At 41.7% G+C, this 26,045-nt stretch overlaps 1 protein-coding gene across 3 annotated transcripts in view; it reads left to right on the forward strand.

The window, feature by feature from the left end:
* Positions 1–22,844, forward strand: part of HMGA2 (high mobility group AT-hook 2) — a 113,016-nt gene extending 90,172 nt beyond the window's left edge. For 2 of the 3 annotated variants that reach the window (XM_040063488.1, XM_040063490.1), the window contains one exon: positions 4,331–5,034. In XM_040063488.1, coding sequence (XP_039919422.1) covers positions 4,331–4,549 — 219 coding nt within the window. In that variant the 3' untranslated portion in view covers positions 4,550–5,034. Of the gene's footprint in view, positions 1–4,330; positions 5,035–19,675 lie in introns of those variants that run through there. The other variant, XM_040063491.2, reaches the window with a different exon arrangement.
* The last annotated feature ends 3,201 nt before the right edge of the window (positions 22,845–26,045 follow it).

Raw genomic sequence — 26,045 nt, forward strand, 5'->3', positions numbered from 1 at the left:
CGTATAAAATAAGGGACTTGTTACTCTTCTAAAATCATGGTTCAGGCTGTTACTTAGGCCAAGTAGAAGGGAACTGTGGGAGAGTGACTCAGCTGGAATAGGGGTAGAGAGACGTGAGAGATGTGCTGCGTGATTGCCATATGTCCGCATCGTGGTGTATGGTGGTTGGTTGACTTGGGCTTATTGTGCCTTAAAACTATGTAAACTGATAACCAGCTAACTGCTTAAAAAAGCCTGGTTTTTGCAATAAAGGGGCTCTCCCTTTGCACTGCCTGGGGACTCTGTGTTGTTCTGCATCATTGCACTGAAGGATTCTCTAAATCCACAAAATATAATAGGTTGAACTTGGTAACTAGACTGGAACTGTCATAAGGACTAACACATTGAAATTTTTGTGTTGGGTACTATTATACTTTTTTTTACCAGTTTGAAAAAAATGCAAGCCACAACATGTCATGAAACCAGTCAAACACTGCAGTTACAATCCACACCATTTTCTTCTCCCAGCCTGCCCTGTGAACCCAAGAACTCCAAGAGCCTAACTCTAACACTTTGTTATATGTGCACCAACAGAGAAAAACCTCTGGGCATGGGAGCAAGTCCATCACTGCTGGGCAGAGTCCATGGGCTGTGCTGCTGTACATCCAAGTACATGAATGATTGCTGAGTCAAGAGCATAAAAGGTCCACTGCTTTTCTGGAAAGAGGTCTGCTTTTAGAGAGGAATAATACTTTCATTTTTCCACCTTATGGTTCTAATACATTATTACACAGTCTACAGTTGTCATAATATCAACTGCAATCTGAATTAGGAGCTGTGGCATACGAAACAGAAAACATCCTAGCCATGGGTTGAAGGGGAAAAATGATGTAACCCTCCAAAGCATGTGCAGGAATCAGATTGCTACAAAAGAAATCAATACACTTGCAGCAATGATGAATCCATGGCACAGCTAATAATATTAATGTCTCTGAATGGTGGAGGAAACACACAGGATGAATGTAGTAGTACTTTCAAGAAAGGTTAAGTTTTGCAAGGAGAGGTAATGTCTTTTGTTAGGCCAGCTTATGCAAAAAACAGAGCCTAAGTCCCCAGCGACGTACAAGGTATGGTCTGACTACACCACACAATTCAGAATACACCAAGCTCTTCTAACAGAAGATATTTCCTCTCCATGTCTTGCTTATATACTTCAAATGTTACTGCTACAATCAGGCGATTCCTACTAGAACATGATGGTAAATCTGCCAGTGGGCACAAAGCCAGCTATCTCCTCTGTGGCACCTGAGAGACAGGGAGGCTAAACCCTGCTGCAGAGGAGACCAAATCCAGGAGGCAGTGACTCCCGGGGGGTTGGTGATGTTGCCTTTCCTCTGGTACGCATCAGAGCTCAATCCCACTGAGGTCAGCAGAAAGAAGGGGTCTAGAACTGATTGCTCTAGCTTACCTAGCAGAAACCATTGCTGCTAATGGCCTTACAGTGTTGTCAGGTTTCCAAGCTCCCCAGGCACTGACTCCTGCAAGAGTTTTGTTTGCACAATAACCCCATGCAACCCTGCATGCGCAAGAGGAGGAAGTTCCTGGGACCGAAGCTGGGCTGGGGTGTAGGAGGACAAAGAGGGGACCTGGACTCTGTTGTTTTGTAGCAGAACAAAGTAATGACATATTTAACTGATGGCAAAATGATGTGGGCATTTGAACTGAAATACTAGCATTCCCCATATGGATTTTCCTGACCATTTTCTGAAGTAGTGATTCTGGTAGGGATGCTGTAGCATGTGTCAACCAGCTGGATGCCACTACTGCTGCAGTGGTGCCTCAGCAGCATCTCTGTAGGAAGAGAGAGTGAGACAGAAAAGAAAGCCATTTGACATTCCCATTAGCAATGGAAGTGTTTGTGCAGAAAGCTAGGAGGCACAGAAGAATACATGAAAGGAGAGAGAAGGCTGCTTGGATCTCTCCAGTTACCACATCTGACTGGTGAAAGAGCACCTTAAATTATTTATATGCCATACCTTTACACAGACAACATTTCTGGTTTTTTAATCCTTAGACAAAAGGATGATCAGTGAAATCACTGAACTTATCTCTAACCCTTCCTGGGTTTTAATAGGCCCCACTCTCGTGCTTACAGTACCACCATTGCAGTTTTGCTGTTATAGGTGTATGGCAAAGAAAAAAATTTGTCACTGTGAGAAAATGCTCATGACAGTGTCTTCCTGAGGCTGAAAGAAGGAGAGGTAAAACAGTGTAATCCCTGGGATGATCCAGAACTTCATGCTGCTGGGTTTCACTCAGGTCTGGTTGCCTTTTTCTGATTTCTTTTTATAGTACCTAATTTCCCTTTAAAGTAGGGAGGTTCAAACTCAGAATTAACAACAAGAACATGAGCTCATGCAGGCTTTCTAATCTGAGCTGTCTAAGGAAATAGTGATAAATTATATAAACATGGGGACTACAGGGAAGTTCATGGAGGATAATGTAAATCTTATACTACATTCAGAGGAATCTCTTCCTTTTCCATCTGTTTCCTTCAAAATATCCTACCAGATGGCTTTTCCATGTGGCAGTCTGGATTAAGTTAGAAATGTATACTTTCTTCATTGGTGGGGACTGTGCGAGGTTACAGTCAAGAACTGCTGGTTGATGGTGAGCCTGCCTTGGTAAAAGTGGCAGTAACTCTTGCTCAGGCTTGTTCCCTGCGTGGTCTCTTGTGCTTTCAATTTTATGTGTATTCTCAAAGATTTCTATGAGAGTTAGTTTACATCACCCTTACTCTTGTTTTTGCTGCTAGCAAGTATGTCTCTTGAGTTTGTGTCACTTTTAAAAGTACAGAAGCAGTAAGACCAGATAAAAATGTCATTTTGCAAATAACAGCTCTGTTCCTATCACAATTTCCCAGATTTTAAGTATCCTACAGGGCTCTCTGCCATGCTCTAAACCTCTTCATGGATATCAGCTGTCCAGTTTAGGGCCATGAAACCAGGAATTGCAGATATTTATGTAAACTTCTGCAATATCTTCAAACTTTGCCAGAGCTCTGAGGATTCACCGTCACACAGAGAGTAAATAGCAGCAGTAAAACCCGCTGGAAATCTACACACCCATATCATTAGTACAAACCTTTGAATACAGTTGTCTTCACATCTTTGTGATGATCACTGATGCATACTCTCACACTTACTTGGGGAAATGAAGAAAAGAGCCAGCATAACTGTGTGACATTGTAAGTTTAGCACTTTCACGTAGATATTTGCCTAAACCTTAAAACAAGACTCTTTGAAATCTGCTCTGCCTATAAAGAATGTACAACCAGATCTTACAGTCATGACACAGTAATATTTTTACCAAAGTGTGCAAGTACACAGTCCAAACAGAAATTTCTTAATTTCCTCATTTTTAAGCAATTTGTAGTAGCTGTTGACTCATCCATATGGGGGAGTTACACTCTTAAGTAATATGAAGGAAATAAATGTTTTTAGGAAAACACAATGAAAGCAATCAAAATTTTCTGGAAGCAGGACATGTTTTATTTTTTTATCGTTTCTGCAGGGAAGACTTATAATGAACATAGAATAGCCCTATGAAAATCTTACTATCTCTCTTAAAATCACAAATCCCTGGAAATCCTTTGTATCTGAGTTTGAAAGACAGCATACCAGTCAGAAAGACAGAGTGTAGATCAGAATAAAAGTGTATCAGTCAGAAGAGTACATGTAAGTGTACAAAGAACAGTGTACACAAGAATGTGTACAGAAAACATACACAGAAAGAACAAGTAAAGCATACTTCTCTACCTAATGCTAAATGGAGTAGATGTTTTTAAAACAATGTCCAAAAAAATCAAATCCAACACAAGAATAAACACTGAATAGTGTTATTTTGTATACAAAAGAAGATCTGAATTTCCTGTATTTTTTCCGGCTACTCATTTCTCAATGCTGGTATCAATGAGGTTATGCATGTGAATTAGTCATTATGTATATATATATATATATATATACCTCAAGTTGTATCTATTGCATATGTCTACTCAGTGTAGGACACAGTAAATGCTAGAAGCATCACACAAGCTCTGCAGCTCCGGAGCTACACCTGTGGTTCACAGGTCCGTGTGCAGCCACAAAGTTGCAGAGTGTGAGCAGAGCTGAGCCTGGGGCCCATGGTGGTGTGTCAGGGCTGACATGCTGGCACACGCTGGCCAGTACGCCCAGGGTGCACATACTTCCTCACCTCTCTTTGCCATGCAACTAATATGCACTTCCACAAGTTTCAGGCATTCTGTGTATGTGCTAGCCACCATATGGGAATTCGTCCTTTTCCCTTCCAGGAAATCGCAGACAGAAATGTGGTAGGAATACTTCAGAAATCTGGTTTCGCAGGTCGAAAAGAAGCTTCCAGTGTCACAGACAGGATGGGAAATCCAAGCAGGTGCACATACACATCGGAGAGAGTGAGTGCCACTGTCCGAGGCCACCCTGTGTCCTGCGAACCCAGGAATACTGCAGTCTTAAGTCAACTGAGCCTTGACTGTAGAAATGCAGAATAATCTCTGCCCTGGAAGTCAACCTAGTGCCCTAGGGTTTCATTGCTCTTTCCATTGCCTTCAGCAAGCCATGTTGTGTCTCATGGACATTTTTTGTGCTTATTGATATGGAGAGTCAGAAAGTTCTCAGGGGAACTCCCAAAAAGTCAGATCCTAGAGAAGTAAAATTTTCTTTTCCAGTAACACACGGAATTTTGTACTTAAGCACAGGATAAATGTGTATGTGTTACACAAGCCACTTCAGAACATCCTCTAATGTACTGTAGGCTCTTGGTACCATGTGAACACATGCTGAGCAAGCATATATTGTGGCTTATGGGAAATAATGGAAGTGTCTAGCTTTCTTCATGGATGCAGTAGAGGGAAGAGGGAATTTCATAGAGGATACTAGGCTTTACATCCTTGCATTCTTTGTCTTTTCAAGGCAAAATGGTGGCAACTGGTGTGGTTTCCAAAAGAAGACATACTCAGTTTTCCTTTTTCTTTTATAATGGGTTTATTGTGACTGAATAATTTGTCTGATGACTTTAAAAAAAAAAAAAAAAACAAGCTGTTTTTTCAAATAAAATAAGAAAAATAATCTGGGAGAAAATATAGAAGTTGCAATTACCACTTCAATGAACAGATGAAGCACTAACTTGGGCTAAAGAATGATGGCTAGATGGGGAAGTCAGGTATTTCTGACAGAAGATATTTTCTTACTTACATGACATAACTTCTGAATAGACTCTGAATAATGTAATTCAATGATGCTATGCCTGAATACCCAAATCACTATTAGACTGAGATACCCAAGGTTTGAAATACTCGATTGTCATTTACTGCATAGCTATGATAGAGGAACATTTTTGAGATGGCTGCTTCCAGAAATTTAGCTGTAAATGAATTAAACAAACTGAGATATGACCAGAAGGAAGGGAAGAAAAAGGATTCAAAAAAACCCCTTCAAGACAGGAGTTTATTCAGGTATTCAGTCACTTTTAAAGAGTCAAAAATTGAAAATATCTCAGCAGCAGCCCCATTTCCTATCCTAGCAAGCTCTGCAGGCTGCCAGGAAAGAAGCCTAGTGATGTTCCCTGAACCTGAGACAGAGTACAGCTCAGGATTTGAAGATCAAAGACACTGAGTGATCAAGCGGGAGCAACATGATTTGATTTGACTGAATCCACAGATCTGCTAAATTCAGATGTGTAATTCTGTCAGTAAATGCTGACTGAGTCATATATTCCCTTGCTTAATGCACCTGTGGTCCACAAGGCAAGCTGGGGTGCTTGCCACTGCGCCCCATGCACTGCCTGAGGAACAGAGGTGCTCCAGTCAGCGCCGTGCCAGGACAGCACAGCTTCCTTTGAAACCGTTATTTCTGAGAACTGTGCTTTGTAAGTTCCATTTTAGGCAAGACTCACAGTGTCTTGATTCCCCTTCCACTAAAACTGAGGTGCTGGTTCTCCTTTCTTATATAAGGGAGTTATCAAAGGTTATCACTTATGATCTGATGTGACAAAAAAAAGAATCAGATTTAGCAAGATTTTTTTTCTTCATGGCTTGTGAAGGACTATCTAGGGGATTCAGTCTTGCCTGCTGCAATGTGCCCCTTGAAGATGTCATGGCCTTGTCAGCCGGTTTATGAGTCAATCAAAGAGCAGAAGCTCTGTGACTTAGTTCAATGTAGGAGGATCTGTTATCTCTGAACAAGAACAATAATGGATTCTTGACAGCTCAAACACCCATTTATTTCCCTGAGGCAAACTCTAGGGCAGGAGGCAGCTTTCTGAATGCAGCACTGGTCACACATTTGCCCATTCAACACAGACATGCTATCATGTCATGTCATTCAACACAGACATGCACTTTTCCAGTGTGCTGGGCAAGACCTGACCCTAAAAGCAGGGATGTAAACTTCAGAGACTACAGCTGTTAAGCCACTCCTTGGATAGCACAGAGAGTAGGTGTTGCAGGTAGAAGGCTAGAGGATGAGGGGGTGAGCTAAAAGATTTCCATAAGCCAGCAGGATTCCTCTTCAACCTCTCCCTACCTCTTCCCTCCCCACTTCTTGCTTGTTGAAGAAGCCTGAGGCAGGTGGGCAACATCTGTGGGCAGGGTGGCTTTGTGTTTGATCCCATGGCTGTGGCCACAGAAAGGTGTTTAGTGAGGTACTCCATCCAGTTCAGAACTTGGCTCTGATTTGACACGAACCAAAATCTCACTAATAATAGCCAGAAGAGAAGGGGTTGTGGTGTGTACGGGGGAAACACCATTGAGGAACATGGCTAGGCAGTGATTAAAAAGTGTGAGTCAGGAGTAAATTAAACAGTGCTACTTTTGCATACACATCCTACATATTTTGGCTGAGGTTTTCAAGCGTGGCAAGAGTCAGTGCTGCTAACACTTGAGTATCTTACTTCATACAAAACGTGCAAGACATACAAGATTCTCACTAGCATATGGTTACTCCCTGAAAATTAGGACTGTTTTAAGATATTCCCTGAGTGACACTCAGCAAGCTGAAACTACCAGCGTGATCACTCTGTGTACTTACAGTAATAAAAATAATCAAAATGCTAAATAGCAAAGATGAGGTGCAGAAGGCTGCACAGGAGGAAAAGTGCTTTTGGTGAGAGCTTCGTTCCTGAGCTTCTCATAAAGGGCTCTGCATTTTCAATGGTCAGCATTGTTATTGTCCCTCCACATTCAGCTGAAGCCAGTGAAAGAAGCCCTATTCCCTGACTTAAATACTATTAAAAGATACTCTAGGGTTGTATTCTTGCTCATTTGTTGCGCTGAAAAACATGGGAAACAAATGTATGTGTGTAAGCATTCTTGGAAATTGCTCTATCTTTGCTGTTCCAATTCAGGACCATATAAATTCTGTTGCAAATTTTATTTTAAATATTAAATATACTGTGATGGATGTGCAATAAGGTAAGCACAGATAAAAATCAAAGTTAAGGTTACTGAAAATGCAGGGTTTGTCTATTAAATAATTTGCTCAGATAGATAGTTACACTAGTAACTAGTAACACTAATAAGGTTAGGCTAGGAAAAAGAGCAGTAAACTCAGCCCTTATTAATGTATTTAAACATATTATGGAAGGAAGCAATAAGAAGACAATATATTCTTTTTTTCTGGGTTTTCCCTGACATCTGGGAAATTTTGTAAGGCCCACTTATCATCCAAAAGAACAGTCTTAGGATAGAAGAATAACAAGAATTTTTTAGCTACTCTGACTGTATTCTATGGGCCACTTGTGGTATTTTGTGAATTTAGTTCCTTGAAATCAATGCTGTCATGCTACCCAGCATGACATCTGGCCCCCCTGGGCAGTCCCTCAGCTTGTGGCACCTGTGCCAAACATTACGGCCAGGATGGACAGGCTGAGCCTATGAGCTTACCTTCTCCCTTGCAGTTCAGAGAGGATAACTCAGGTGAAAGATTCATAATCAGTGTGAAACAATTGTGATAGACACTTTAAAATTATTTTTCCTGGTTCTATTCTATATCACTTCCATAGATGCTCTCACTGTACTGTTCCTTAGTGCTGAGATGGAGTGAAGCACGCCAGATGACAAACACAGTCCAAGACAGGCAGGGTGCAGCTTGGGGGCCCATTCAGAGCTCATGGCCATTGATTGCTCATTGGATATTGTAGGCATGGGACTGCTGTGACAGTAGACAATAAGAAGTACAGGAGTATCACAACTTCATGGGTAGACCATGGTAGACCATGCAGTGAGAATTATGGTCTTAGGCACTTCATGGTGAAGGCTAGAGAAGTACATAGGTGGTTTTCAGACATCAGCTCTTCACCAAACAGTGCATGAAGAATCTAAAACTTTGCACAGTCTAGTGTCTGTAACCATCTTGAGTTCATCCTTACAGGAGCTAAATAAATATAATAATGTGCTTTTCTCACACTGAGGAATGAAAAAGTCCTTAAAAGCTACTGCCTGACTGTTGAGCATTGTAGCGTTCATATTATCATAACAAACTCTCTCATGGATCTTTTTTCATCGGGATCCCAATGTAAGAAATGTTAAATTTTTTATTAAGTCTGCTCCAGCAGATGGTGAGCATCACTATGATGAAGTTTTGCTGCTGATCCCACTGTAAAGCATTTCTGGAAATTCCAGAATGTTTTCAGAAAATGTTGGCTGAAATATCTCTATAGAAATGACTAATGCTTATATTAGAGAGGGAATATAATATTGCCGGTGTCTCGCTTTGTCTCTGCTCTGTCAAAGTAGTCACATTATTCAGCGCTGATCTCTGACCTCAGGTTTGAAGAGTTATTTACCACACAACAACCCTGGGAAAAGAGAAGGAGAGAAATTAAAAAATGAATCACCCACATTCTGCTTGAATTCAGATCTCAGATTTCCCACATCCTGGTATTTAATTTCTCATAGTTACCAATGGTTGATCTCACGGCAGGATTAGTGGGAAGAAAAATGAGAGCTCCATTGAAACCAGACTTGAGTCTGGAAGAAAGGAGCATGTGAGCTCTAGGACCTGGGAGATAGCAGATTTAGCCCTATGAATGGCTTCTACCCACTTCCCCTTCCCTGATTCTCAGGCTTACTTTGAAGCAAATTCTGGAAATTGAAATCAGAACATCAAAGACACAGTTACAGTAAGTTAGGGGGCTCATACATCGCTTCAATAGCCTCCTGAGAACTGTGTTATATAGTGAGGCATTAACTGTAATTTATATTAGTATTTTTTTTATGTTTAGAAAGAGGAGAACAGATTAACATTGAGGTATAAATTGCAGTAAATCTGTCTCAGTTGTAAAATAAATATGTTTTGAACACAAGTTTCCACCAGGATACCTTCTCTGATTTGATTATAGAATGTATATGTGTTCAACTGGAAAAGAATTTCCCCTAAAAGATTCTATAATCAAAAGGAAATCATCATTATCTATTAAATTGGAGACCCTCACTCACTTTGAATCAGGTTATCTTGCTTTGAGAGCTTTGTCCTGTGGATTGCTGCACAGATGCATCTAGAAAAGTTGAGTTGTTGCTCTATGCTGAGGAGGACCAAACTTTCTCACACTTTCCACCAGATTGTGTGAAATATTCAAGAAGTTGAAAAAAACCTTTAAATGCATCATTCTAAATCCTTTAGGAGTTGAACATATTAAGATGACAAGAAGAGTATGTCATTAAACCATAACTGCCCTTTTTGGATTACCTGGTATTTGTAGATTTATTGGCAAGGTGGTTTAAATTAGGGATATATTTTTAGCCTGCAGCATTACATAATAAAATAACATCTGAATTCTTGCAGTAAAAAAGGGAAGGGGTGGGGGGAGTTTATTAAAACCTCTCTGATTTTGCTTTTTTGTCTGCACAAAGAGGTGCTCCATGGTTACACAATCAGTAAAGTTTGCAAGAGAAGCATTTCCATTGCCCCATTGTGCTCAAGAGCTGTCGCCTGCCTTTCACTGCAGACCTGCTGTTTAGTCTGAAACTGAAAATTAAACCCAGAACTTCTGCTCTCAAAGTTAAATACTCTGCATTGCTGGAAGCACGCAGCCTTGCCAGTGTCTGTGTGGCAAAATCCATGATCAAAATCTTCAGACATTTTGAAAAGCGTTTTACAAGTCTGTTAAGCTTTATTGTTTTTGTTTTGATTTGGTTGGGGTTTTTTGTTTTTTTTTTTGTTAAAAATCTTTTTCTGAATTACACTAGAAAGTCTCATGTGAACTGTGCTGGACCAGCTCAGGGAGCCTGGCTCACTATCTTTAAGAAATATGTTTCTCATTTTGGAGGGCTTTTCTGAGAATGGCCAGGGCAAGGTAGAGCCCTGTATGTTAAACTCACTCCTTCAGAAACAAAAAATCAAGGGATGAGAAAAACCAGGGGAGACCGCGGAGAGCAAGGACGGCGGCAGCAGAGCCCACGCGCCCTGCTCTGCTGAGGCCGCACCGGCGGCCGGCAGCGTGGCAAGGCCGGCTCAGCCTCGGGGCTGGCGCTCGTAAAAATGTCACCAGTGCACTTCCACTGTGAAAGGCGCTTTTATCTCCCCTTCCCACAGCCCCTTTCCAGCGGGTACAAGGGGCTGGGCCCGGCGGCTGCTGCTTGGCCTCCCCGCATGGCTGGACCCTAATGAGGTGTGTGCGGCTCTTGGCTGCAAGTTTTCAATCTCTTTCTTATTACTTCAAAGCTGCTGCTCCAAGGTTCAGACAAGTTTGATCACTTGGCAAAATCTCTCAGCTGGGATTCAAAAGGGAAGATCCTTTATTTTATTATTTATAGTTGTAGATAGATAGCTCTTCCCAAACTACTCTTGCCAGTGGCTTTGCGGTCAGAGCCGCAATGCTTTTTTAAGTGATAAAGGATTGAAGGTGAACAACTTTTGGCAGTTGCTTCCTGTCTGTAACAAGTGATCGTTTTTAGGGGGAGAAAAGAATGGAGAATAGAAATATAACAGGCCTTGCTTTATTTTCCTTTTCATGTTTTAAATTTGGGGGGTGGGGGGGGAAGGGGCAAAAGGTGAACAATGTGGGTTTGACCTCCATTTCAAAGCCTCTGTAGTGTTTACATACCCCATTCTGGGAGATCATTGCTGTAGTCCTTCCTCTACTGCTCAGCATAAAATACGAAGAGGAACTGGTGCTGTTTCATGTACCTCAAGGGCTCAAGAGGAAGGCAGATTCACTGAGGTTTATCTATGTGGGCTCCAGTATCCTTCTGGGCTTTTCCATCTCCAGTGCCACAAGAAAGCAGAGCTAACAGAGTCACCCACAGCATTTCAGTGAACTAGGCAAGTCTAAGGATTTTTAAGGTTGGCATCCACCTTTCTTAATTCTTTCATCTAATTATGGACACAAATATTAGTGATTAGAGACTATTATTAGAGCCTTTGCTTGCCTTATGCTGCAGTCTGGATTTTGGCTGTGAATGCAGAGCAGTTTACCACTCCTCCAGTTTACAGCATCCACAAGAGGTTTGTAAGAGCAGCTTCTCAAAGTTGGGGTCAATCCAGCTCAGTTGTATATGTATATGACAGCACCGCTGCCCTCTTTTTCTTAATACTTTATTTCCTTCCCATCAGAAATGTTTACATATTGTAGCGTTGAAGCGCTCCAAGACAAAATACATCTCTGTCAGTGTTGCATAGCACCCGCATTTGCTTCGAGCACCATTTTCACTTTAGGTCTGTGCTTTGCAGACTTTAAATGGCGATTGCTGCAAAATTCTTCTGACTAGTACTGAGATTTTGGTGAAGATTTTCAGTCTTCTTTTAATCACATGGGAATAGTTTTTTTCAAAGTGTTTTGACCTGCTTAGGTCAAAAAGGCACTTGCAGTACTCAGATGCCAAAAGACGTTTAAGAAATCTGGCTTGATGTAACTTAGCTGAGTCTCAATTTCAGAAGGCTTCAGCCACTCAGGTTTTGGCACTGACTTGCTGCCTTGCAGGAACCTCATTGCTGAGTTAATTTCAGCACTGCTTTAAAATCCATGGCAAACTTGGGCACCTAAAGCTGAAGTTCGTTCAAGATCATCTGTAAGACAAATTGAGAGGCAGAACCTAAGGCAGGTACATTTAGGTTAACTAAATGTCAGTCAGCCTAATTCCTGTTTCTGGAAGTTCTCAGTGTGAGCCCTCCTGGATTTAAAACTCCTGTGTCAGATAAGCCCTTCCTCTCAAAGTAACCACAGCCTCGTTATCACTCCATTATATCAAACAGTTCTCCTAGTGGGAGATAAGCTAGGAGATAGAGAAATGGTTTTGATTCCCTCTTAATCTAACAGGAAGAATAGATCTGAATGTATATTTTAAGTAAGCTATTCTAACGTAAAGAGAAATGTCCTGTCCTGTCCTGTGGGAATCCTCCTAGGCAATGTCTTGGTCCCCTCCGGCTGAACCTGTTGCTTAAGGAACAAAACTTGGCCAAATCTGGCAAGATGCTTCCTCCAGCAGAGGAAGGGGATCTGTAGAAGTGGTTTCTGTATGCGTAAGGATGGTTAACTCTCTCTGACCTCTACCAGCTAAGTCCCAGCACAGCCCCATCAACTTCACTCTGGCTGCCTCAGCTAGTTCACTTCCTCCAACAGCTGGGGATGTGTATTATCCAATAATCCCCATGAGCAGCCTTTTTGCTAGTCAAGCAGTGCTATTCCAGCAGTAAAAGGAGAGGACACACTTAATTTGCTTACTAACTATGCAGCTGAAAAACCACAGGCTGGTGACCTGCAGGTTTTGGCTTTATTTTCTCTACTCCCTTTCTGTCTTTCACAGAGTAATTGATTATTTATATAAAAGTGAGGTGATTTTAACAGAAGAAAGATGCATCTCTTCCATACACAAACGTTTAGGGGGGAGCCTTCTTCCTAGAAAGTAGAAAACCCATCTTGAAATATCTGCTTCAAATCAGAGAGCATGGGGATTTCAAAACAAGTCTATGTGTGAATTTCCAATCCAGTGCTATTGCGTACCTGTATGCAATTTTATTAAAATTAAAAAGTCTTATTTTTGCTGTTTGTTATACATTGCCTTTCCAAGTGTGAAAACTTTGAGGACTCACTAAGTCAAATTGAACTTTAGGATACTCTATAGACCTTAGACTGCTTCCAAGAGCATTAGGCAGCTCTGCACATGCTCACCAGCAAGCACTTGGGCATTGGGAAAGTTAAGCAGCAGTTCAGCAAGGCTTCTTGCTGGCATCTAAATATTGCTGTGCCATCATGCTATGGCCAAATCTGTGGTCTTTTGGCCAACATCTTTACATAATGAAGTGGGCTATTAGAGGCTAGGTCAATCGGAACTTACACATTTAAAGCAAGAATGTTAGTTTCCAGTCTCTACATCTCAACCCCAAACTGCCCTACTAGCTGCATCTGTCCATTTGTCTCTTTGTTTATATTTAATGTCATTTAAGTACTGAAAGTATTACTTCCTTGGGGGGACCTGCTTCCTCACTGTTCCCAGGGCTGTCCCATGCCTTAGTCTGTGATTGCAGAAATAGTGGTAGAAGAAAGCAGGGAGTCTCAGAACTGCTCTGTAGTTTTTAACTGTCCTGTTAGGCACCAAGCTAAAGGATTTATGCTCCTTATAGCATGCTAGCAGTTGCAGTGCACAGCAATTGCTTGCTTGTGGTCTGGTTGTCTTATATGTGTTTAGATACAGAGTTAAGGAATAACTCCTTAAAATAATATTTTAATCCAGCAGTAGGAAGGGTTGTATGGCCTTTCCTGTATATAGTCAAGGTGATCTCTTCTGCCCTAATAAATGCTTTCATTGTGACATGTGAAATATACCTGCAACAAATTGAGTTCTGAATCCAGCTTCTGGAGTTAAACTTTGCCTTACAGTTGAGTGACACCTGTCACGAGTTTGCTAGTGTGCTTTGCAGAGAGTGCAGAGCTCCAAGCAGCAGATCCCACCCTAAGCTTCATGCAGACCAAACCTACTCAGAGGGTCTGTTAGTGCTGTAAGAATTTCTAAAGCAGTTTGGTGCTTTGGCTGTGGAGCAGTCAGGATGGCACTGTCTCAGCTGTCTGGCCCTAGCAACTGCTCTAGAAGCCATCTATTGCTATTCCTATATTTCAGGGACGACTCTGAACATATTAGCTTGCATGCCAGGGGATTTCAGACATGTTAACAGCAGACAATGGTTCACAGTTTGCAAGTTGCTCTTTTCAGCAGTTCTTTTTGACATATCTATTCAAGCATACCCTCTTGGGCTTAGAAAGCAGCCATCAAAATCTGTGCCAATAGCTAATACTTCATTAGAAAATAAAATCTCTAGCAAATTCAGAGCCTCCTTATGCAGCGTTACTATGATCCTGCAGTTCATTTCACAAGATGGGTTTCAGTTTTTTTAATCTGCAGGTCAGAAATTCATGAGCAGAAGGTGAAAAAACTGAGTTGCCAATGAGCTTCATGAGACCAAGACATTTGAGCTGGAAGTTTTGACCAGGGTATTAGAACAGAACAAACATTTTAACACAAATGCCACAGTTACCTTTCAGCAGGTGGGGAATGTTCCTCTCAAACATCAACAATTGTTTTATCATCAGGCCTTGTTATTATCACTTTGTGAGGGTCAACCAAAAAAAGAATGCAGAGGACATACACAGACCAAACTAAGTATGTCTGTTCTTCAGGCCACTCGGATGCTACTGGCTGCTTGTAATTCCAGAAAAAATAGCCTGCACCAATCAAATGTAAGATCACCAAATGGAGGTCTTGGGCAGCAGCTAGAGTTCCATTTCACCTGCACGGGATGTCATGGGGAAGAAGTATCTTGGGATCAGGGGATGACTTTGATATGAAAAGATGCTGATGTTTAAATACAATCATTTGTGGCACAGCTCCATTCTGGATGGTACCACCTCTGAGGTTTAGCAATGAATCACAGAATCATAGAATCATTTGTGTTGGAAAGAAGCTCTGGAGATCATCCTGTCCAACACCCCTGCCAAGGCAGGGTCACCTAGAGCAGGTGACACAGGAACACGTCTAGGTGGGGTTTGAAAGTCTCCAGAGACTGAGACCCCATGGCCTCCCTGGGCAGCCTGTTCTAGTGCTATGCCACCCTCAGCATAACAAAGTTCTTCCTCATACTGAGGTGAAACTTACTGTGGTTTAGTTTATGACCGTTGCTCCTCATCCTGTTGCTGAGCAGCACTGAAAAGTCTGGCACCAGTTTGTTTTTCCACAGTAGCGAGGCTTCCAAAGCAGAGATTCAACTTCATAGTTCTGGAGAGGGTTCATGGGTCCACACGTCTTGACACAGTTGTTCTGTGCCCATCAGGTGTCCCAGGGGATCGCAGGCATCCAAACAGAGAAGGAGAGCATGACACAAGAGACCAACACCTTTCTGGCTTATTTTACCAGATGAGATACCCAGGGCATCTAAAACAGCCTCAAGTGCTATCTTCAGGCAACCAGATCCCACCAAGGTTGGCGTATTTTAAAATTCGGTGTTGCTAGGCCAAATAAACATACTGGTTGCAGACAGCACTTCTAACTGAAACCTGCTGTCCTGTCTCCATCTCCTTTTTTTTTTTACCTTCACCAGTATTAAATCAGGGCTAACAACAGTGATACCAATCCCCTGCAGAGTAGCCCTGTTGTGGGCAGATACCTGCTGTGAGTCATTGCAAAGTATTTGTCCTTTCTCTCCTGTTGGAGGCCAACCTCAGTGAGAGAAGAGGGTCCAGGCTAGTGTCCACATCTGCCAGCCCCTTAGCAGTGATGCCCCTCAAGAAAAGGCTGCTTTAGGAGCTTTGGAGAAAGCCACCTTGCAGCTCTGTTTTGGGAGAGACTCCAGCTCCCTATTGCTTCCCGCCTGACAGGGCAGTTACAGCAGCTAAGAGTGGAAATGGCTCAGTGCGCTGCCTTTGTCATACAATATCATGCTATGTCCTGTAGCAGCTCAGGATAAACATACCATATGTGGGAGCTGTGGATCACCAAGGACAGCATGTGCCAAGTAAAACTGCCTCTGCAGCAGGTCCCTGTGCCAGTCAGCCCCTGAGGATAAATGTATGGGGATGTACACATGAATGCATGGGGAGTCACCTGGGATATTGTCTTAGCAGCAGGAGTAAAGCCTGAGCTATGCATATGGGTGCTCACTCTGTTAATTGAGTATTTGTCTTATTCTCCCTGAGCTCTTCATGGCTGTGGCTTCCCTGTTACCCAGATCCAGCCTGGTTTGAAGCTTTCTCAGGTTTCTCTTTGCAGTCTGCTGGCCCAGCCTCTCACTAGATTGCTGCAGCAGAAAACAACCTGGGAAGTAGCCATTCAAGGCAAAACTGGGTCGATGCACATTTATGGTCAATTAACACATATCACCATTCTGCCTCCACGACTAAAGTCAATGCACCTAAGAAGTGAGAACAACCTCAGTTAAAGCATCGGGGTAACCCAAACCTTTTGATTCTTGGCTGAGTGCATCCTGTGGTGGTGTTGCTGTGTTTATACTCTGCATGACTATCACACTCTGAGTGACTTGGATTTCTAATGTCTGCTTTAATGACCATGCTTTCCTTCTTGATTTGTTCTTTTCTCTTCAACTTTATTGGAAACACATCTGGACTTACAAAGTATTTAATTCCAGCTCCAGTTCCTCCTTCAACTTTTGAGTCAGGGACTATGACACATGGCTATGCCATCGATCTTGGCAGGTCTGTGAGGACTTGCAAGTACCCGGAGAGTGTTTACTACTGGTATGCATCCTTCTCCTGAGGTGTCCAGTGCCCTGACAGTGCCAAACAATGCTCTTCAGTGAATCTCTGGCTGAAATTACTCAGCACAGAGCCAGTTTTCAACATCTAAAGGTTACGCAATTTTCAAGATGCCTGCCCCACCCTCCATCTTTTGGAAAGTGCATGTGTGGGGGTGGGGGGTGCTGTAGAGGCAGGGGCTGGGTTGAGGGTCCCAGCTGCACAACCTTCTGATATTTGCAATCAGTTTTTCACAAGTGCAAAAAATCCCTCTCTGTTCCTGCATTATACACCTTTTTTTTGTCTTTAGGAACCTCTACTTACTTCTTCTTTTGGGTCCTTCCCTGCATATATGTCTGATTTGTAGTATCCCTTTGTCTGAATTGTAGGTGCTTCAGAGCAGAAGTCATGCATGTCTCCATCAGTGTCTTGACAAGAAATTTACGTGATTGGTTGGCTTAAAACCACTCATCTGCAACTGAGCTATCTTAGGCTTTTGCGAGGAATGAACAATCTGTTTCCTTTGAAAAGCTTTAGTTCATGAAAAAAGTATTTCCTAACACTGATGTGAATTTGAAGTCTGTCAGTCTCAAATATTTTCAATAATTAGTTTATTTTTGCATATTTGGGGAGTTAGCTTGATTTTTAGTTTCTTATCCTTCCAGTACTACAGGTACACATATTTGCAGATACATGTGCATGAACATAAGTAAATGTGTGTAGGAAAAGCTTCTCATTAATTTTCTTGGTCACTACAACAAGGGCTACTTGGAAAAAAAAATACTGTGAGAGTCATAGTAAAAATCACTAGAGTGGGCAACTTTTTAACTAAAAAGAGCTCTCTTGTGGCCACCCTGGCTGAGCTTTGAAGTGTGTCCTTTCACATTCTTTGCCTCTCCCCCATCCTTCTTTACTCTGTGATCGGAAGTCTACCTTCATGGAAAATGAGTTCATCAGGTTTCAGTAGTCTCCTGACAAGCCAAGCATAAAACAAAGAGAGCTGCCGCTCCACACCCACACGTGTGCTGCTGTCTTCCAGGAAATGATAACCAGAGGCTGACCACAGTGCTGTAAGAAATTAAACGTGATCATCATCAAATACCAAAACACATCTACCTGTATTATGTTAAGAGCACAAGAACCCACAGTTGTAATTTTTAACTGAAATACTTGGCTTGGAGGCGGAACTGGGGTTTGCCACAATCATTCTGAGTTCTGAATTGCCAAGGCTCAAACCAACATATTTTGCTTTGTCTCTCCACATGCAGCTGAAATTAGCCCTCCAGTGGGTGCCTGAAAATGCCATTTTTCTTCTTGACTGAAATGTTGTAACAGTCCTGTTCTGCACAGAAGATAAGCAGGAAAAATGCATTAATAGGATTCGATGGAGTGTTAGCTCAGTTTCCCCAGTGCCATCAGAGACAAAGTAAAATTTGCTTGATCATTTAGTGAGTTGAGAATCATATTTGTTGCAGTGCTGTGAATACAACCCAGCTACACATGGACAGTAGTTGTTGTGAGGAAAAAGATTTTCATCTCTATGATAGATCAGTGTCATCTGGATTTAAGAATTGAAAATTCAAGATCAGAGGGCAGCTGACGCTTGATTTTGTGCTCTCTCCTCTATCCATGGCTTTGATCATGCTACGTCTTTCTTTGTGCCTGGTGCTCAACAGAGTACCCCAGGGTCATGGCCTGTTTCCTTGTCAAGAGGTATAAACCTACTGGCCTAAATATCTGAGGCCCAAGCTTTAGCAGGGGTGGGGGCATGAAGGAAGTGTGGGGGAGCATTTCCTTCATGCTTTTCACTTTTCCCACATAACCCAAAGCAGACTAAACAAAACCAGTGTGAAATTGCATGGCTTGATGCTGCTATGGTTATATTTTTTAAGCTGTCATCCGTTCATTTATAGTTATGTTTATTCCCTGGATTTACAGCTTTTTTTTCAGCCTTTTTTTTTTTTTTCAGGGAGGTACAGGGGGAGGTCGAAACCTTTAGAAAGGGGATTGCAGTAAGCGGTGGCCTATGATTAAAGCACTGTGTTTTTCCTTGATGCCGCTCCTCCGCAGCAGTGTCACACATGGTAGCATTTAGGAGCCCTTCACAGCTGAGGTGTTTCAAACACTAATGAATGGAAGTTTGGTCGTATAAGGCAGGCAAGCTTTGAGGCAAGATTTGCTGAATGGTGTACTGTAGTGGCCTGGGAAAGGAAGAGAGTTATAAATTGTGTCAGTTACCCACCCAGACAAAATGAAGCCATGTGGAAAATCAAATCTATTAAAATATGAAGACTGTTATAAGCTGTTTTAAGCTGGTCATTCTTCAAAGGTCCCAGATGGCTGAGGGGGTGAATTCCTCTTCTTCCTAGATCTTTTTCACGTGCTGTCTTAGGCGACGATGTTCAGTGTTTGGTAAAAAAACAATTTTTCATTGACAGCCCCTTTTATTAGAACGGTTAGTTGCCCCCAGTTCACCACCATGTACTGAAAGGTACTGAACATTTGTTTAAAAAAGCAGAATAGGAGCATCATGTTTGGTCAGGCTTGCTGAAGGCAAATGTGAAGCAGCACCAGGGCCAGTGAGGAGGAGAAGGCTTCCCAAGAGCAACTGCTTAGGATTGGATGTGTGCTCAGAATGCCTTCCATTTTCTAGCTGCCCGTGTCTGCTGGCCATCAGAGGCCCATGACAAAGCATGGCACAGAATGCTTTTTCTTTGCATCTCCTGGAGTAGAAGAAAAACTTGGCAAGGCAAGGTGGGGGGATCAGAGAGCAGGGTACCTTCCCTTCCTCCCCAGAGTGGCTTCCTGAGATGTCACAGGAGCTGTAAATGGCATTTCATTAGCTCAAGAGGTAATTGCCAGCTGCATGAGTGACAACTGAACTGACAGCCTAAGACGCATGGTCACCACGGTATTTATTATTCCTATTTGTGTGTTCTAGGAAGAGACTGAAGAAACGTCCTCACAAGAGTCTGCAGAAGAAGACTAGGAGATCACACCATGCAATTTCTACCTCATCAGCAGTTGGGTCTTTTGAAGGGAGAAGACACTGCCTTGACCACTTACTTTCTATTGCCATGGTCTTTCCACTTTTGCCTGGGGGAAAAAAAAAATCACATAACCTTAAAAAGGATTTGACTAATCATCTTCTTTGTAATCCCTTCACAGTCCCAGGTCTAGTGAAAAACTGCTGTAACACAAAGGGGACACAGATTAACGATGCAACTTTTAATTACTGTTTTCTATTTTCCTAACCTACTAATAGTTTGTTTGAGCAGCTAAGTAAGGGTGAGTGGGTGAAGAAGAGCTCCAAATCAGGTTTATGTCATTCACTGCACTGTGTATAAACAAGAAACTTGTAACATAGTCATGACAATGGGCATTGAAATAGGAAAGGCTGGGTGTGTAACACTTACGCCTTGCAACACTTCCAGCAACCCACTCCCTACTTAGTGAACTCCCTGTTTTAGAACACCAAAGATAGGGATAGAGGCTATCCTTTTTCTTTTGTAACCTTCTTGTAGACTTGTACTTGATTTTTTTTTTTTTTTTTTAAGACTTACTATTATTTCGGGAAAAAAATGGAAGCTGATCTTTCATTTCACTCAGCTGGTAATCAGAAGAAAGAAATCAACATGAAAAAGGTACTTTAATTTTGCAAAAGGGAAGAAAGACAAAGATACGTTGTATAGTTACAAATACAAACATATCAGCACGAGCAGTAGTAAACAAAACGAACAGTCCTTATCATCTGGATAATAGGAAGCCAGGGAGTAAGCTTTCATAGAGACAGGAGTTTTCTATGGAAACAAAAATGACTGACACCACTCTTAGACCATTAATGAGCAAGTCTTTATTGACAAAAGTGTTTTAAAACATACAGAAAGGTACCTAGAAGTTAATCATAAATTTATCTGAACAACAACAACAACAAAAAAAATCCAGATTTTTGCTTAGTTTCTACTAATTCCACTTGCCCTTTACCAGAATTTTGAAAGAATGATTCTTTCCTCGTTGCTCATCAATCACAATGTAAGAACGAACACCGTGTACCTCAGCTAAGCTCATGCATTACTTTCAGCAATGTATTTTGACATAGGATGGTTCATTGAGCACCTCTGTGCCAGTGGCATTTCTCCATCTTTTCATTCGAAGCAGCACTTTTAGCACCAGATGCAATGCTACCCCACTATTCAATACTACCTCTGATTTTTACAAATAACTCAACAGACTGATAAATACATGCTGCTATACACATTCAATGCAGGAAATTTTTACTGGGTAAATAATCATGAGTATCTGCATTTTCCCCTTATTTCTATTTCAACCTTTTTGCAGTTAAGGAAGCAATGTCTTTTTTTGTGTTTCAGCATGACTGTTTTTCTTTCACTTGGTTTGTTTGATTTTTTTTTTCCTTTTTCTTTTTTTTTGTGTGTGGATTTTTTGGTTTTGGTTTTGTTTTATTTTATATACTTACTCTATTCTCCGATAGACTTCTGTGTAATGTACTGTTAACTTGAATATATTTTTGTATTGAATTGCTGATAGGTTTGTGAGGATAATTTTCTTCAAGGACACTACATGACAGAAAAAATTTAGCTGTAAAGTTTAAATATTACTGTCCAAGTTTGTACCTCAAAGGAATTGTTTAAAGAAATGGACTAATTGATTGACAAAGACCTACCTCCAGACTTTAAATGGAATGAACTTGTTACTTTCAGCATTAGTTTTGAGACGTTTGAAACAGTTAGGACTGCAACTAATCCCTAATTCAAAATTATTTTTGTAAAATAACTTGTGGAAAATGAACACATTTTAAATTACTTTCGTATTAAAAATAAAAAAAATGAACAAAAAAACCTTCAAAGAAACTTGAAGCTTTGTAGGTGGGAAGCAACAAGCTCAGCTTTTGCATAATGCAATCACAATTATGTGTTTTTTAAAAAAATTAGTAGATTGTAAGAAAATACTTGACAAGTATTTTCATGTATTTTACACAAATGTGATTTTGTAATATGTTTCAGCCAGATTTATTTTAAATGCTTCTTATGTAGAGATTTTTTTTATTCTCCCCTCTCTCACTTTTGTTGTTCTTTTTCTCTCTCCCCCCCCCCCATCCAATTTCATTTTCTCTATTTCTGTTTTATTTCCCTTCTTCCTCTCTTTCTTAGTCAGTACTTTGTACCATTGTATAAATAACTGGGCCAGCAGGGGTAGTTTCTCAGGAAGGCATCTGTTGGTATGGCTTTAGTATGGAGCCAAATGCAGTTCAAGATAACAACTTACTGGCTTCTTCCAAGAGGCAGTGTCAAGAAATACAGACCTCCACGAAAGACTGTACAGGGTTCAGTGATGGAAATTGCTGGGAAAGAGCTGATTGGAATATTATAATTAGTCATGATAATATCAAGTGAAAGAGAAATAATCCCAGCTATACAGCAGCTCTAACAGGCCAAATCCAGTGTCACTTGAAGGCAGTAACAGGAATTTTGCTATCTTCAAAGGGCGTCAAATCAAGCCTTAGCAAGTCCCTTTTGGGGTCTGAGGAGTTTTTTGCATTTTTTAAAACCACAGTATTCAGTGGAGGACACAGAAATAATTGCTCTGTGTGTCTGTCACTCTTCAGCCTCTGAGAGACTTACCACTCTGATGAACTGAATCTTACGTTTTCTATATATTGTAGTACAATCAAAACACATTACTACCTCTTAGGGCCTACTATACCTCATTTTTTCAGACTGAAAAATTGCATGTGGCCATTGAGTCAGTGAGAACATCATAAAATTTTTTTATATATATAGTTTATTTTTGTGGGAGATAAATTTTATACGACTGTTCTTTGCTGTCATTGGTCACTGCTAACTATGACTGGACATGTAACTCTTCTACCATTTCTGCAAGAGAGGTGTGTTTGCAGGAAAAAAAAAAATGCTTCAAGGTGTTGAACTACAGTTTACTTTTCCTTGTGTCTTCTAACTTTTTGCTTTGTTCTTCATGTAAAGTTGCTGTCTATGATTGTACTTCAAACTGCTTGCTTGTTGAAAATGTTCCTTTAATGGTTTATCACAGTCTGTTCAGCACAATAAACATAATAGCCTCTGTGATCCCCATGTTGCTTGATTCCTAGACTTTTGTCACAGTTCCATAAAATGGGTAATAAAGTTTGGTCACAATGACCAAATTTGTAAAATCTTTGCATGCAAGCAGTCTTTTTTTTTTTTTGTTCCAGGACCACAGGCATGTGCCTGAGAAGTTTTTTGCTGTTAGTGGTCCCAGGGGTGAGCACTTAGCAGAGCTACACATCTTACAAAGCTCCCCAAAAGGTTACACAGCCATGCCTGGCCCAGGTCTCACTGTGCTGAGCTAAGGGCTAAACTGTGCACTTGGGGACCAGCAATCCTACCCACCAGACAGGGAACACCACACCACAAGCCAGGCTGATACAGGTTTTGTTGCCTGGTCTCAGATGCGCTTCTTGGGGTCCACCAAGATGATGAGTCTTCTCTTCTTAGGCAAGATTGCAGTTTGCATCCAGTTCATGGAGTTTCCATTGTGCAGGTATTAGGTTAGAAAGAGCAGGTACTCAGACCAGCAGAGACAGGGTCTGGATACTGTCTGGGGCACAAATTGAAGAGCTGAGGAAACTGTATTAAAACTCAGCTACCCCCAAGACTGTTGCAGGTAAGGTGGCAGGATTCTTCTGTCTTCTCTTCATTTGCTCTTGCGTGGTCTTGTGGCCTGTTACAGTGAGATTTAAAGTCATAGAATCATAGAATATCCTGAGTTGGAAGGGACCCACTAGGACTACCAAAGTCTAGCTCTTGGCCCTGCACAGAATAGCCGCAGGAATCACACCATGTGCCTGAGTGTTGCCTAAACACTTCTTGAGCTCTGTCAGGCTGGTGCTGTGGCCACTTCCCTGTGGAGCCTGTTCCTGGGCCTGACTGCCCTCTTCGTGAAGAATCTTTTTCTGAGAGTGAAGAAATCACTACCTGCCCCTCTGCTTCCCCTCGTAAGGAAGTTGAAGAGCACTATGAGGTGTCCTCTCAGTCTCCTCTTTACAGGCTGAAGAAGCCAAGTGATCTCAGCTGCTCCTCATACGGCTTCCCCTCAAGGCCCTTTACCATCCTCATGGCCCTCCTTTGGACACTCTCTAATAGATTTATATCTTTTTTATATTGTAGTGCCCAAAACTTCACACAGGACTTAGGGTGAAGCCATACAAGCACAGAACAGAGTGATACAATCACCATCCGATTAAGTCTGTGGTGCATTTCCATTGATTCATATTGGCAACCATTCCTCTCTCACCTAAGGGGATTGTGCAGTTATTATTTCTTGAGATGTGTAGGTTTACACATTCTTTGTGTTCACTCATTTGCAGACTCTCCACTCTCAGTGTCTGTCTTCCCAAGGGCTTTATGACACGTTCTTTTTGGCCTCAGTTACTTGTAAAATAATCAAAATAAGATTATAAAAAAGCACTAAGTAACAACACCCATTCAGACCTGAGTCAGATGTGAGTAATTGCATTCGTCACATTATGTGTCCTCTTCTGCTTTGTCACCCTGCTTAGTGGTATTAAAAGATCATTCCAGGGTTCAGTCTTCCTGGTGGTCGTCTTCCCTGTGGTTGCCATCACTTGGCTCTTCCTGTAATATTATCTGATGTGGTGCTCCAGCTGTAACCCACCCACCTGACGTGTCAGCCAAGTGGCTGAACTTCTGCTACTCTGTGCTTAACTCCCCTCTATTTCTTAGTCATCCCTCTGGTTTGCTTCACTCCCACTTCCTTTCTCAGGGCATCTCCCAATAAACTTCTGCATGCTTTATTCCATGGTCTATATAAAATGAATTGGCTTCTGCAGGATCAAGACCTGCATTTGTCTGGCAGCCAAGAGTGCTTTATCCAAGATGCCTGTGGCAGGAGTCATATTAAGTTTCTGGTTTTGCTTTCTTCTACCATCACAACTCATCCATACAAATGTGGGGAGGAATTATTGAAAGCTGGTGCTGCCAGTGCCTTGCACAGCTATTTAATTGTCCATAGCTCTTTTCAAAACCCAAACATTTGTTCTGGTCATCATTAGAAACAGGACCCAGAGCAATGTGATTCTCCCAATTACATGAGGGGAGTCAGATTTGTCATGCCTCACACTTCACCTGAAGCCTGAATGATGTTTTTCACCCCAGCACCTCTGTATACAAGGATGTAGAATTTTGCCTCTCAATTTTTCCTTTTTTAATATCCCACCATCTTTGTGATTACATTAATTTTTAAATACACAGAAGTACTTAAGCATTGTCATGGTTTAGGAACAGCACTCCTGCTCTCTCCCTCAGGCCCCTCCAGTGAGAGAGACAAAAGGCAGAGATTATGAGCTAAAAACAATTTACTGGAGACAGCAATGAGATAAGAAACAGTAACAGCAACAATAACAACAGTGTACAAGAGAGAGGGTGTTTTACATGCAAATTCCTCACCCACTGACCTGATGCAGCACAACCCTGAAACAACCAACGAAATGGCAGCCGGACCCTCCATGCACATGCAATCCCCTCCTCAGAAGTGAGAATCTCTTACTCCCACTCACCAGTGATGATGTGTGTGGCATAGAATGACAACATGGACACGCCACATGGCTCCAGGCTCCGCACCCTCACGGCTACTAAGAATTAACCCTGTCCTTGGATGAAACCAGGACAAGCATGTAGCCTTTAGCACAAATAAAATTCTGATTGCTGTATACCTCCTCTTTTCATAAATACTACCAGTTGTAACAGAAGCTGTGGATACTCAATCCCTGGAGTGTTCAAGGCCAGGTTGGACGGGGCTTTGAGCGACTTGGTGTAGTGGAAAGTGTGCCCATGACATGGGGCTTAGAATTACATAATTTTTCAGGTCCTTTTCAACCCAAACCATTCTGTGATTTATTATATCTATTTGCTCAGCCAAATGGATGTGTGCCATTGTGTGTTAAATACATTGTCTGAACAATATAGACATGGAAACACTGGAAGTCAGATTGGATGGAGCTCTGAATAATTGAATCTAATTGAAGACATCCCTGCTCATCGCAAGAAGTTGGACTTCTAAAGGTACCTTCCAATCCAATCTGTTCTATGATCCTGTGATCCTTGCTGTCTGGACTCCTTACAACAAGCAAGAGTCAATATAGGTTAATGTTCTTCCTGCCGGGCTCCAGGATCCAAGGGCTTTGTGTCATGCTAGGACATGCTAGTGATGGGGAAACTTCAATCCTCCTGCCACCCCACCTCACTCACGAGTGCAAAAGGAGGAAAGCCATCCTG

This window comes from Hirundo rustica, chromosome 4 (assembly GCF_015227805.2).
Source record: "Hirundo rustica isolate bHirRus1 chromosome 4, bHirRus1.pri.v3, whole genome shotgun sequence".
Lineage (NCBI taxonomy): Eukaryota > Metazoa > Chordata > Aves > Passeriformes > Hirundinidae > Hirundo > Hirundo rustica.